Here is a 14,523-nt window from a genome sequence, read left to right as displayed (position 1 = left end):
GGGGGGGGTGCCTGCTGAGGCCGGGAGGAATGGATCTGGGGAGTCGGGGGACTCCCGGCCCCTTTCCTTTACCGGCTGGCAGCCACCCGGATGCTGAGAAGGGCACCATGTTTCACGGTCGGTAGGAAAGTGTTGCCCCAGCCCCTGAGACCTGCCAGCGGGATGGAGCCGCACCCCTGCCCTCCATGGTCACATCAGTCAGTGAGCCCCCACTCCTGGTGTTGGCTTACACCGTTTCAATTGGGGGTTCAGGCCCTTGTGGCAGAGTCCTCACTGACATAGGGAACAGTTGGTCATTCATTCATTCAATTAATCAATCAATGTCGCCACAGCCCTTCCTGGGTGCTGGACAGCCAGGGGTCCAGGGAGGCTGAGAGATGCATGAGCAGCTATGAAGAGAGGGGGGCTCTGTGTCCTAAAAAGTGGCAGCAACTGAGCAAAAGGGCCTGAGTCCTGGGGAGCCAGAAAGGCTCCTGGGAGAGAAGTTTGACAAGAACCTCCCAATGCATGTGAAATGCGGGGAGAAGGGGATTCCGACGAGGAGAAGGATGTATCCAAGGTCTGAAGGTCTCTCCTCACAGACTGATCCTCAGTTAGAGAGGAGAAACGAAGCAGCCTTTCAGCCAAGTGTCAAAAATTAACGTCACTAGTGAGGGGCGGTGCCCTGAGGAGGACACTGCGTCACCTAATCTGGCCGGAAATGCACAACCTGCATCTGAGGAAACTTCAGACAAGCCTCAGAGAAGGAATACTCTCTTAGACAAACCAAAAGAAAGGATTGTGCTCTTCAAAACTGTTGATGCCATAAAAGACTGACCCGTGGACACCTTCCAGACACAACAGCTAAACGTGAGACCTGGTCCTGGGCTGGATCCGAGGCTCAGCCGAGAAAATTGAAATTCAGCTGTAAAGTATTGCATCAATGTGAAGTTTACTGAAGTCAGTAAGTGTTCTGTGGTTATGTAAGAGAAGATTATTATTCTCAGAAAATTCACACCGAAGTATTTAGGGGTTACTATAGGCTGAATGTATGTGTACCCCGAAAATCCATTTATTGAAACCTAATGGTCCCAACGTGATGGTATCAGGAGGTGGGACTGTGGGAGGTGATTAGGATGCGGGGGAAGAGGCCTCATGAATGGGATCAGTACCCTCATGGCAGGGGCCCCAGAGAGCGCCCCGCCCCTTCTGCCACGTGAGGACAGCGAGAAGGTGCCGACTGGGAACCAGCAAGCAGCCCCAAGTCACCAGACTCCAAATCTGCCAGGACCTCAATCTGGACTTCCAGCCTCCAGACTAAGAAATACATTTCTGTTGTTTATAAGCCACATGGTCTATGGCAGTTTGTTAAAGCAGCCTAAACGAACTGAGACAGAGTAAGTGCCATGAAGTGTGCAACTTACCCTTAGGTAGTTCAGAAGAGTGTATTTTATATCTATAGAGTCCACGGGGAGAGAGAGAGAAACACAGACACAGAGAGAGACAGAGAGAGAGGGTGCAATGATAAGCCGTGCGGTGAAATTTTAATAGCTGAATCTGGGGGAGAGTGTGGATACTTTGTTTACTATACATATTCTTGCAATTATTCTGTAAACCTGAATGATTTTCAAATAAAAAGTAAAAGAAAGCAAGCTAAGAAAATAAAAAGCAGTGTCTGCACTGAGCCGTAGGAGGAAAGGAGGGGCCGCAGCAGGGGCAGCGAGGGGGCGCGGAGACTCCGGGGAGCACGGTGTTCGCGGGACCGCGACGGAGCCAGTCCCCCCATCGGGCTCTCTGAGCCCAGTTTTGACAGGAAGCCAACAGCACCGGTGGGCTGACAGGGCATCAACCCCTCAGCGTGGGGGCCTGAGACACCCACCAGGGAAGCTTGGAGACCAGCCTCGAGGGTGTCTGAGAGCGTGTGGCGGAGCCCAGGATGGTGGCCTCAGCTCCTAGGCAGCAGTGGGGGGCTGTAGTTCATCCCGCTCAGCTTCTCCTTGCGGGTTCCCCCCAAGGACGTGTTTCCAGAGCACACCATGGAGGCGAGCGGGTCAGGGGTGGACCGTAGTGGCTGCCCAGCTGCTGGGAACCTCGTTGGCCGGTGGCTCTCAGCCCCGTCTGCCTTTTGCTGCAGAGGTCTGCCTCGCCCAGCGTCGCCCTCCCTCACGGAGGCTGCGAGCACCCGGGGGTGGTCGTGCAGATGTGTGAACACCCAGAACCTGTGACCACAGGGGACGACGGTCAGGCTCCAGAGCTCCCCACGGGATCAGCCAAGACGGCGGTCACAACTCACTTTCCCTCCGTCGGGTCCCACTTCCTTCACGGCCCGCGGGGCTGACCGCAAGGGGATCCCCAGAAATCCTCCTGCCCCGTAACCTCTGTCCCAGACTCTGTTTGCCGGGGATGCCACCTCTGACACAAAGCATGAGTCATATTTTGAAAGGTTCAAAAAGCAGGCAGAAGAAGGAATACAAGTTGAAAGTGTAACAAATATGATGAACTAAGACCAAATATTTGTGCGATCAGGAGATGCAGAAAGGCAAAACTCAGAGGGACTCTCAGAACGGACCGCAGGGCGAACGCCAACCACGCACTGTGCACGAGGGACCAGCGAAGGCAGAGCGAAGGACGCGGAACCCTCCACCAGCACACCTTCCCGTTTACCAGTGTTCTGGAAAATTCAGCCTATGGGCAGAGACAGAGCCACGGTGCCAGGGCTGGGGATGGAGCACCGGCTGACGGCAGAGCCGCTGGGGGTTTGGGAGCAAGGACTCGTGTGTCTGTGTTGTGGTGCTGGTTACACACCCGCGCCTGTGTCCGTGCTGCAGAATCACACCAGAAAAAGCGTAAATTCTCCGTGTTGTATCTCAATAAAGCCTGCCACAACAGCACTTGTGCCACGCGGTGCACACACTTCTTTATTAACTCCTTTAGTCACGAGATAATAATTAAACATAGACTAAAGTGGAAGTTTTGTATTGCGGTCATATTGGCTTATAACATTGTGTAAATTAAATTTCAGGTGTGCATTATTATATTTCAGTTTCTGTGTAGACTGCGTCTCGTTCACCACCAGTAGTCTAATTTTTATCTGTCGGCATACGTATGTGCCCGTTACCCCTTTCGCCCACCCCAGTCCCCTTCCCCTCTGGTCACCGCTGAGCTGTTCTCCTCACCTGTGTGCTCATCTTCCACATATGAGTGAAATCACGCGGTGTTTGTCTTTCCCTGCCTGGCTTATTTGCTTGACACAAGACCCTCAAGGTCCATCCATGCTGTTGCAAATGGCATAAATTTGTCTTTTTTCTGGCTGAGTGGTACTCCATTGTATATATGCACCACATCTCCTTTATCCGGTCATCAGTCGATGCACTTGCTTCCACATCTTGGCTGTTGTGAATAGTGCTGCAGTGAACACAGAGGAGCATAAATCTCTCTGAATTGTTAATTCCGTGTTCTTTGGATAAATACCCAGTAGTAGGATAGCTGGGTCATACGATATTTCTATTTTTAATTGTTTTGAGAAAGCTCCATACTGTTTTTCACAGTGGCTGCACCAGTTTTCACTCCCACCAGCCATGTACGGGGGTTCCCTTCTCCCCACATCCTCTCCAACACTTGTTGTTTCTTGTCTTATGAATTGTAGCCCTTCTGATGGGTGTGAGGTGATATCTCACTGTATTTTTAGTTGGCATTTCCCTAGTAATTAGTGATATTGAATGTCTGTTCGTGTGCCTGTTGTCCATCTGTATGTCTTCTTTGGAAAAATGTCTGTTCATATCCTCTGTCCATTTTTTGATCAGCTTGTTCATTTTTTTGTTGTATGAGTTCTTTATATATTTTGGAAATTAACCCCTGGGTGGATATATGATTTGCAAATATTTTCTCCCAGTTGATGGGTTGTGTTTTCATTTTGTTGATGGTTTCCTTTGCTGTGCAGAAATTTTTAAACCTGATGTAGTCCATTTGTTTATTTTTTCTTTTGTTTCCCTTGCCCAAGTAGACATGGTATTCAAAAAGCTACTGCTAAGACCGATGTCCAGGAGTGTACTGCCTGTATTTTCTTCTGAGAGTTTTATGGTTTCAGGGCTTACACTCGAGTCTTTAATCCATTTTGAGTTAACTTTTGTGTGTGGTGTAAGATAATGGTCTGCTTTCATTCTTTTGCCTGTGGCCGTCCAGTCTTCCTAAAACCATTTATTGAAGAGACTCCTTTCTCCATGGTGTGTTCTTGGCTCCTTTGTCAACAATCAGCTGTGGGTAGATGTGTGGGTTTGTTTCTGGCCTCTTGATTCTGTTCTGTTGGTCTCTGTGTCTGTTTTTCTGCCAGTACCGTGCAGTTTTGACCCCTGTAGCTTTGCGGCATATTTCGAAGTCAGGGACTGTGCTGCCTCCAGCTTTCTTCTTTGTTCTCAGGATTGTTTTGGCTCTTCATCTTTCGTTGCGCCATATGAATTTTAGGGTTCTTTGTTCTATTTCTGTGAAGACTGTCATTGGGATTCTGACTGGGACTGCAGTGGATCTGTAGGTTGCTTTGGGTAGTATAGACATTTTAACTGTTTATTCTTCCAGTCCATGTGCACGAAATATCTTTCCATTTCTTGATGTCTTCTTTGATTTCCTTCAATAATGTCTTACAGTTTTCAGTGTGTAGGTCCTTCATCTCCTTGGTTAAATTTGTTCCTTTGTATCTTGTCCTTTTTGTTGCAAATCACACTGTACTCTCCACTTCACTTTCGGCTACTTTGTTATTAGTGTACAGAAACGGGCTGATTTTTGTATGTTGATTTTGTGCCCTGTAACTTTGCTGTAGTTGTTATTTCTAATAGTTTTCTGATGGATTCTTTAGGGTTTTCTGTATATAGAACCATGTCACCCACAAATAGCGAGAGTTTCACTTCTTCATCGCCTTTTTGGATCCCTTTTATTCCTTTCTCTGGCCAAAACCTCCAGTACTGCGTTGAATACGAGTGGTGAGAGTGGGCACCCCTGTCTCGTTCCTCTTCTCAGAGGGATGGCCTTCAGTTTTTCCACAGTGAGTGTGATGTGGGCTGTGGGTTTGTCTATATGGCCTTTATTATGTCGAGGCACTTTCCTTCTATCCCCATTTTACTGAGAGTTTTTTGCTATCATAAGTGGCTGTTGGATCTTGTCAAATACTTTCTCTGCATCTATTCAAATGATCATGTGGTTTTTATGCTTCATTTTGTTAATGTGGTGTGTGCACATTGATTCATTTGTGGATGTTGAACCATCTCTGCATCCATGGAAGAAATCCCACTTGATCATGGTGTACGATCCTTTTAATGTATTGCTGTATTCAATTTGCTAGTATTTTGTTGAGGATTTTTGCATCAATGTTCATTAGCAACATTGGCCTGTAATGTTCTTTTTTGTGTTGTCCTTGTCTGGTTTTGGTATCAGGGTGATGTCGGCCTTGTAGAAGGAGTTAGGAAGCTTCCATTCCTCTTCAGTTTTTTGGAAGAGTTTGAGAGGGATGGGTACTAAGTCTTCTTTGAGTGTTTGCTAGAATTCACCAGGAAAGCCGTCTGGTCCTGGACTTTCATTTTGGGGGATGGTTTTGATTACTGTTTCAATCTCTTTTCTCGTGATTGGTCTATTCAGATTCTCTATTTCTTCTTGATTCAGTTTTGGGAGGTTATATGGTTCCAATAATTTATCCGTTCCGTCTAGGTTATCGCTAGTTTGTTGGTGTATAGCTCTTCATAGTGCTGTCTTATAAACCTTTGTATTTCTGTGGTGTCTGTGGTAATTGCTCCTCTTTCATTTCTGATTTCTTTTAGTTTATTTATTGACTTTTGCAGGGAAAGAGTCACCCTGAGCTCACATCTGTTGCCAATCCTTATTTTTCCTCCCCAAACCCCGAGTGGGTGGCTGTAGATCCTAGCTGTGAGCCATTCAAGTTCTTCTGTGTGAGTCACCACTGCTGACAGACGGCGCCGCGGTGCCGCGACTGGGAAGCGAACCTGGGCTGCCAACATGGTGAGCAGCAAGCTGTGACCACCAGGCCGTCAGGGCTGCCTCTGGTTTTATTTGTTTGAGGCTTATCTCTGTTTCCTTAGTGAGCTGGCTGAGGGTTTGTCAATTTTGTTTGTCTTCTCAAAGAACCAGCTCTTAGTTTCATTGATCCTTTCTACTGTTTTTTTAGTCTCTATTTTGTTTATTCTGCTCTAATTTTTATTATTTCCCCCCTTCTACTGACTTTGGGCTGTGTTTGTCCTTTTTCTAGTTCTTTTAGGTATAGTGTGAGTTTGTTTATTTGAGATTTTCATGTTTGTTGAGGAAGGCCCGTATTGCTATAAATGTCCCTCTTAGAACCACTTTTGCTGGATCCCGTAAGAGTTCATAGGATGTGTTTCATTTTCATTTGTCTCCACGTATTTTTTATTTATCCTTTGATTTCTTCATTGATCTGATAGCTGTTCAGTAGCATGTTGTCTAGTCTCCACATATTTGTTATTTTTCCAGCTTTTTTCTTGTGGTTCATTTCTAGTTTCATTAAATTATGGTTGGAAAAGATGCTTGATATGATTTCAGTCTTCTTAAATTTATTGCGGCTTGCCTTGTTTCCCAACATATGGTCTAACTTTGAGAACGTTCCATGTGCTCTTGAGAAGAAGGTGTATTCTGCTGATTTGGGATGGCGTGTTCTATAAATGTCTATTAAGTCCATCTGGTTTTTCATTTAATTCCACTACTTCCTTGCTGACTTTCTGTCTGGATGATGTAAGGGGGGTGTTGAGGCCCCTACTATGACTGTGTTGCTGTGAATTGCTCCCTTTAGGTCTGTTAGTAGTTGCTCTGTGTACTTTTGTGCTCCTGTGTTAGGTGCGTAGATATTCAAGTGCCACGTCCTCTCGATGGAGTGTCCCTTTTATCTTTGTGTCCTGCCCCTCTTGTCTCTCTCTGCCTTTTTTATCTTGAAATCTACTTTGTCTGATCTAAGTATGGCGACACCCGCTTTCTTTTGTTTGCCATTTGCTTGGAGTATCACCTTCCATCCCTTCACTCTGAGCCCGTGTTTGTCTTTAGAGCTGAGACGTGTTTCCCGGAGGCAGCACATTGTTGGGTCTCATTTTTTAATCCATCCAGCTACTCCGTGTCTTTTGATTGAAGAACTCTATCCATTTACATTTAGAGTGATTATTGACATATTAATGCTGCCATTTTATCACTTGTTTTCTGGTTGTTCTATATTTCCATTGTTTCTTTTCCCTGCCATTTTAGTTTGGGGGTTTTCTGTGATGGTTTTCTCAGTTTTCTCTTCATTTATGATTTGTGGCTCTGCTCTGATTTTTTGTTTAGTGGTTACCATGGGGTTTGTATAAAAGATCTCGTAGATGAGATAGTCCATTTCCTGACAGCCTCTTATCTCCATTAGCCTAAGCAGGTTCCTTCCCTTTCTATGTTTTTGTTGTCACAAGTTATTCTTTTTTTGTGTTGTAAGTTTGTGACTAAATGGAAGTGTTTATAGTTATTTTTGATGCTTTCTCTCCCTTTATCTTTTATGTTATAATTAAGTGTCTGCCAACCTACTCTGATATAGAGCTGCAATTTTCTGATCATGTCTGACTATTTGTCTCCTTGCTCAAGGCTTTGTAGGCCTTTGCCTTTTTGTTTCAGTGCGAGGGCATCCTTGTCATTTCTTGTAGGGAGGTCTACTGGCAAGGAACTCCCTCAGCTTTTGCTTATCTGGGAAAGCTTTTATTTCTCCATCATAACCACAGGATAATTTCACCGGGTAGAGTATCCTTGGCTGATAATTTTTGTCTTTCCGTATTTGGAATACATCCTTCCGCTGTCTCCTAGCCTGTAAGGTTTCTGCTGAGAAATCCGCTGAAAGCCTGATGGAGGCTCCTTTGTGGGTCATTTATTCTCTCTTGTTGCTCTTAGTACTTTTCTTTGTCATCAACTGTCGACAGTTTCAATATTGTACGCCTTGGAGAAGGTCTTTTTGCATTGACGTAATTAGGAGTTCTATTTTCTTCCTGTACTTGCATGACCAGCTCCTGCCCAGGTTTGGGAAGTTCTCAGCTATTATTTCTTTGAACAAGCTCTCTGCTCCTTTCTCCCTCCCTTCCCGCCCCCCCGGGAGGCCTATAATGCCTACGTTACTTTTCCTAATTGAGTCGGATACTTTTCGAAGAATTTTTTCATTTTTTAAACATCTTAATTCTCTCTCCTCCTCCTCCACCTGAAGAATTTCTAGGTTTCTAGCCTCTAAATCAGTAATTCTGTCCTCTAAAACGTCAGCTCTATTTTTTATGCTTTCTACATTTTTTTCTAATCTCATTAACTATGTTCTTCACATCCAGAATTTCTGTTTTGTTTCCTATTACACTTCAATCTCTTTGGTGAGGTGTTCCTTCTGTTCACTGATTTTATCCCCGAGCTCACTGCGCTTTCTGAGTCTGCTGTAACTCACTGAGTTCCCTTATGACAGCTGTTTTGCATTCTCTGTCAGATTGCAATCCCCTGTGACTTCAGGTTTGCTCCTGGAGAGCTGCATTTCCTTCTGCGATGCCGCGTTGCTGCCGCGGTTCCTCGCGGTGTCCATGAACTGACCCTCTGCCAGCGCATCTGTGGCAGTCGCCACCTTTTCTTATGTGGGTACAGCTTTGGTCGCTTTGTCTCCGATCACCTGGGCGTCGTGCTCCTCTGGGTGCAGGCCCTGCTGTCCGTGCACCACCTGCGCTGCTGCTCCCAGGTGGTCTTGGGTGCTGGTGGTGCCACTGCCGTGGGTGCTGGGTTCACAGGTGCTGCTGTCACTGGCGGGGGCCCAGGGCCCCGGGGGCTTGGACGCAGCCCCTGCTGCTGGTGGAGCTGGTGCCAGGGCTGCCACCACTGGGGGCTGGGCCGCCAGTTCTGCTGTGGTTCATCATGCTTTGGGGGTGGATCCCCCACTGGGGGCAGGGGCTGTTCTTTCCGTTCCTGCCCCAGCTACTCGCAGTTGTGCCAGCTGGGCTGCTCTGTGTTTGCACGGGCCGGGCTGCCGCCACTTGGTGGGGTGCGTTTGCACAGGCCCGCCGCCCCTGGCTCCGCGCTCAGTCACACTCACTCCCACGTGCGCGTCCTCGGCCTGGACCACTGCCCGAGGTAGGGGGCGCTCCCCTGGTTCCACTGCTTCCCGGGGTCCAGCCCGCCTGCCTGCGGGGGTGCAGCTGCCTGGCCCTCAGGCTTCACCCGCTGCGCGTGGATCCTCTGCTGGTCAGTGGACGTTGTCTAGTCGTGACTGAGAGGAGGGACAAGGGAAGGACTCGCCACGAGGCTGACGTGACCCTCGACAGTTAAATTCCGTTTTGGAAGCTCCGAAAGCCCGAGGCTTCCCCTTGGCCTCGGTGAGAACGCTAAATGCGAGGTGCGAGGCGCCTTTGGCCAGAGGACACGCGCGTCACTTTGGACTTTCACGTGGCTCGCAGTTTCGTTTTGCTCTGCTGTGCAGGTTGCTACGGTTGAGAACCCAGTTCGAGGCCCCGTGTTGGTGGGAGTCGTTCAAGGCACCTGTGGGTCGCCAGCCCCACTGCGGTCACCGTACAGGGTCTTCAAACGCTGCCTCCGTGACTTGTGATCCGCTTGAGTTTCCTCTTGCTGCTGTGACAAATTACCACAGGTTCAGTAGCTGACAACAGCACGCGTCTGTTACCCGCAGGTCAGAGCTCTCACTGGGCAGAGGTCCAGGTGTCAACGGGCCGTGCTCCCTCTGGGGTCCGGGGGAGAACATGCTTTTTCTGGGACTGGTTCCCCGTCTCCACGGCCAAAGCGGACCATCCTGCTTTGGGGCGACAGCACCTTGGTTCTCTGAGGTCCCATCTCCCCCTGCCTCCCTCTCATAAGGACGAGCGATCATGCTGGACCCACGAGGTGACCAAGATAATCTTATCTCACAGCCTTCACTCCATCTGTCCTTTATATGATCCCATTATGGCCCCCACGGCCCCTGTGCCACTTAAAGTAACGTCTTCCCGGATTTCGGGGTTAGGACCTGGCCATCTCTGGAGCCGTATTCAGCTGACCACACAGTCCAGGCTGTGGACGGAGGACGCCCTGCTTCTGGGATGGGAGCTCACGACCTCAGAGGGCCGGGGTCCAGTCGGTCCACTCATGCTCCTCCTTACGACTGCGTCCTCCAAAGCTCCCCCTCCTCTTCCCGTTGCACCACCAGAGCGACACAGAAGGGGTCAGCGATTTCAGCCATTCACTCAACAAACGCACCAGGACCTCTCCCACCCCATCTTCAGGAGCCATTTACTCAGCAATCGCCATGTTGTCACAGCGAGTTGCCCGGCCTCTGTGAACGTCACTTAGTCACCGATTTGTATCTTCATATCACCGAAGAGGATGAGGGTTTTTAACCCTTTTCTTCTGAACACCTGTCTAGTCTGCACCTGTAAGTGTTCAATAAATGCTCTTTAAACTGTTGAATGAACTGATGTCCTCGAAGAACTCAGAGTCTGGTAATGACTTTGGATTCTCAGGCTCATGGCTCAGGACCGGATACTCGCTGGGCTCTGAGAGAACGCTTGTCAGGGGCTGGCCTACGCCAGTCAGATGTCACCTTCAGGACCCAGAGACTGGTCCCCAGGTGGCCCAGTCGGAGCCAGTGAAGTACAAGACTTTGTCTAGGGTTTTAGAGACAGAAAAGTTCTCTCTCCACTGTGGTGGGCTGAATGACGGCCCCAAAGACGTCCCCATCCTCATCCCAGGACCTGCAGGTGTGTCACCTCACATGGTAACTTTGAAGGTGGTACTGAGTAAAGGCCCCTGGGATGGGGTGACCCTGGATTCCCGGGGCCCAGGGTCATCCCAGGGTCCTGAGCAGAGGGAGGCGGGAGGGTCAGAGGCCAAGATGGAGACGCTGCGCTGCTGGCCGTGCGGACGGAGGAAGGGGCCCCGAGCCCAGGACGCGGAGCCTCTGGAAGCTGGAGGAGGCGGGACACGCTCCTCCCCTGGGGCCTCCGGGGGGACCCGCCCTGCCCACCCCTGGGTTTAGCCCCGTGGGACCCTGTCGGACTCCTGAGCCCAGGACGTGAGGTGATAAGTATGTGTTGTTTGAAGCCAGTGTTCATGGTGGTCTGTTACAGCAGCCACAGGAGACCCACACAGGGCCTGTGGGTCCTTCCCAGCCTCTCTGAGCCTCAGTTTCCATCTCATGAATGGGGACAATTATAGCCCCATCGTTGGGTCGCCATAAAGATCAACGAGCCGTGCAGTCAGCATCAGCTTGTTTTCTCCGAGTCTGCGGTGTGTGTGGACCCCAGAACGCAGCTGGATGTGAGAGGTTCCGAGGGCGGCTCTGACGTGGACAAGGCCGAAGTCCGACCTCAGAGAACCTGAGGCGGCAGGTGAAAGTGACTTGGAAAATAAAAGGGCTGGACAGACCGCAGGTTGGGTACCAACATAAATATTATTATTATCCCTCCTCTCGAGGTCCTGCCCGCCTCCCTCCAGGCTGGAGCACTCGGAGCAGCCACACACAGGGTTCAGATGCACTTGGTGTTTACTGGGAACGGGCCTCAGAGGCCGGGCCTGGGTCACTCACACTTTTTTGGTGATGCCCTTGGGGGTGGCAAGCTCGTAGAGGCGAGGGGACGCCTGGGCCACCAGGGAGGCCGGGGAGATGCGGTAGGGGTCGTAGCCCTCGTTGAGGTCCCTGCGCACCTTGGGCTTCGCCAGGGAGACGATGCGAGGACTGGCCACTGCCCTCTTGGTGACCTCCAGCACCTCCCAGCGTGGGTCTCGGTCAGGAACACACTGGTCCGACTGGGCCTTGGGCGCTGAGGGGGCAGGAGAGAAGGACAGCGTCAGGCGCCAGGGCCACTCCCCCTGCGAGATCAACCTGCGGGTCAAAGCTCCCGAGGCCAGTGGCCCATCTGGCGATGGAAGATGGACAAAGAGAATGTGTCCCCCCACACGCTGGAGCACGACGCAGCCGTGAAGAGGAGCGAGGCCCTGACACGGCTGCACGTGGACGGAGCTAAACACACGACGCTCAGGGGGAGCAGCAGACACAGAAGGACACACGGCGTGTGACCCCATTGACGGGAAACATCCAGAACAGGCAGATCCACAGACAGAGAGTGGGCTCGTGGGGGCCAGGGGCTGGGGAGGGGTGGGAATTGTTAAAAAAGAGACAACAGGCCTAAAATGGAGTCGCTTGCACTAAGTTCCACGTCAGCAAACCAAGACTTCATGCCTGACCTGGCCGCAGCTTTGACCTCCTGGGAATGTGGCCACAACCGGATGCCAGTGAGGTCATCTGCCACACGGACCGTCTCCAGCCCCCGAGGGAAGACACGGGGACCTACTGTGCCCTCCCTGTCCCCCTTCTGCGACCCGGGTCTGCGTGTCCAGGCCGCGTGTGTCCAGAAGGAAACCTGCAAACGGCACTGTCCCTGGTGGCAGGACTCCTCCTTGCGTGTCCTCCCGCGTTTTCTGAATCCCCTACGACAAGCATGCAACCTCCGCATGAGGACCCTTCGCTTGGAGGCAGGAAGGGGTTTGGGCCCACACGGATTTAAAGCTGCCCTCGCACCCCAGCTTGGCTCTTGGGCCCCCAGCCCTGCAACCCAACTTTCTCTCTGCACCCACTCGCCCTGATGGGCGGCTCTCTCAGCCAGCACCCCCTGCATCAGGACCACGAGCCTCTCCCTTGCGCCTCTCTCCCTGTGGAGCAGCCCCTCTGCCAGCCCCGGGAGCCTGCAGGCTGCGGCAGGAGTGGACCCCAGGGAGGCGGGCGGGTCTGCAGTTTCGGGAGGAGGTGAAGGAGGAGGGAGCAGGAATCTGGCAGAAGCAGCCCCCCCACCCCGGCCCGTGTCCAGGGGAAGGGACACAGGGCCTCTTAGGAACCAAGCCCCAGGAACCAACTTACTGGCCAAGTGGAGGAGGCGGTTGTAGTCTGACACGTGGGGCTTGGGCTTCAGCACGGGGTCCCACTCTCCCAGCAGGGTGGCTGGAGCCCTGGGCTTAGCCAGCTGGAGGATCCTGGAACTGGGGATGGCCATCTGGGCAGCCCGGGACACCTGGGACACCTGGAAAAAGAGTTAGAGGGAAGAGCAGCGCAGTCTACGATTCCCCACAGGCCCCTGGATCAAAAAGACCCCAAAAATAACACAAAAAGACTAATGTGCTCAGCAAAAGAGTGGTAGCCATCATATGTAAAGAGCTACTCTAAATCAATAATCCAAAGAACCAGTAGGATTGGGCTAATCATACAGGAGAGGAAGCTAAATGGTCAACACTCCTCCCTGTGGACCAGGGAAACGTAAATTAAAAAATAAAATGTCCCTGCCTGCCAAAAAATGTGGCAAAACTGAGAAAGTCTGACACTAGGAAGCCCCGGCAGGAACACGGGCAGAAAGAAACCCTCACACACACTTCTGTGGACAGCAACCTGTCCACCTCATAAAGCTGTGCGTGCTCACAGGATGACACCGCGAATGGAAACCCCGGCGGCCGAGTACAGGGACGTGAGCGCTGTGGCGTTTTCACAGCACACTCCTGGCTGCCATCGCTGGGGGCTGCGCGAGCTGGCTGCAGTACGTCTGAACGAGAGGACACAGTCCAGCAGCAAAAGCATTGCTTTGGTACCATCAGCGGGCAGGGCTCCAGGCAGCACAGATCGAGGGGAAAAGCGAGAAAGCCAAGCTGCCGGAGGAGCACGTTAAAAACACGAGATGTGGCGATTATGGCTCCCGGGTCCACACGTGCAATAAAGCATAAAATGATGGAAACGAGGCTGAGCTCGTGGCGACAAGTGGGGGTGACGGTGGGAAACTCTGCAGGTGTTTCCCTGAGAAGCGGGACCCGCTGGCCCCAGAGATGACCTCGCAGCGTTTCCTGGGGAATCCACGCCCCACAGAGACGGTCGGCCCTGGTGCAGCCGCTCAGGGTGGCACCCGGCCTGAGCTCTGGGGGCTGCTGGTCACCGGCTCCCGGCCCCAGAACAGTGCAGACCAGACCGCTCTTCCCAGGCTGCCCCCCACGGCCCGCTGACCCTCGTTCCCGGCCCAGCGCACCTCGGGCTCCTCTATGTGTGAAGCCGTCTGCCCACCGCACAGTGAGGAGACGGCACTGACGAGCGGAAAGCGACGGGCGCCCCAGAGGCCCCAGAGACGGAGGGGGCACGGGGAAGCTGGTGAAGTGAGTTCTCCCTTAAAGAGGAGGAGATGGGCTCCTCCCAGACCTGCCAAATGCTGGTCGGCGCCCGTGTGCGTGTATTTAGTGTTCCCAAATGCTCAGTACAGGGCTGGCAGGAGCCAGCGTGGAGGCAGGGGATCGGCTGAAACGACCTCTAAGGTCACTCAGAACTTTCCTCTTTCCCTCTTTCTGCGTCCTTTTCCTGTTGAAATTGTCCTCCGTAAAGAGGACAGTCACTGCTCTAATCAAGGACATCCTGGGGTCTGATGCGCCCACGGTGCGTCTCCAGTCGTGGGGGACGGCCGGAGGGGGGGCAGGCTGGAGGAGGGACGGCCACAGAGGGACGGGTTAGAGGAGGGACGGGTTGGAGGAGGGACAGGCTGGAGG

The 14,523-nt window shown here is 51.7% G+C and overlaps 1 protein-coding gene across 1 annotated transcript in view; it reads right to left on the bottom strand.

The window, feature by feature from the left end:
• Positions 1-11,111: 11,111 nt before the first annotated feature.
• THEG (theg spermatid protein) overlaps positions 11,112-14,523 on the bottom strand; it is a 9,650-nt gene continuing 6,238 nt past the window's right edge. The window contains exons 7-8 of the mRNA XM_046638346.1: positions 12,869-13,028; positions 11,112-11,774 (exon numbers count right to left, since the gene is read on the bottom strand). Coding sequence (XP_046494302.1) covers positions 11,536-11,774; positions 12,869-13,028 — 399 coding nt within the window. The 3' untranslated portion in view covers positions 11,112-11,535. The remainder of the gene's footprint in view (positions 11,775-12,868; positions 13,029-14,523) is intronic.

This window comes from Equus quagga, chromosome 14, assembly GCF_021613505.1.
Source record: "Equus quagga isolate Etosha38 chromosome 14, UCLA_HA_Equagga_1.0, whole genome shotgun sequence".
In the NCBI taxonomy this organism is placed as follows: Eukaryota; Metazoa; Chordata; class Mammalia; order Perissodactyla; family Equidae; genus Equus; species Equus quagga.
Note: the sequence above shows the minus strand (reverse complement) of the source record. Positions and strands in the feature narration are given on the sequence as shown.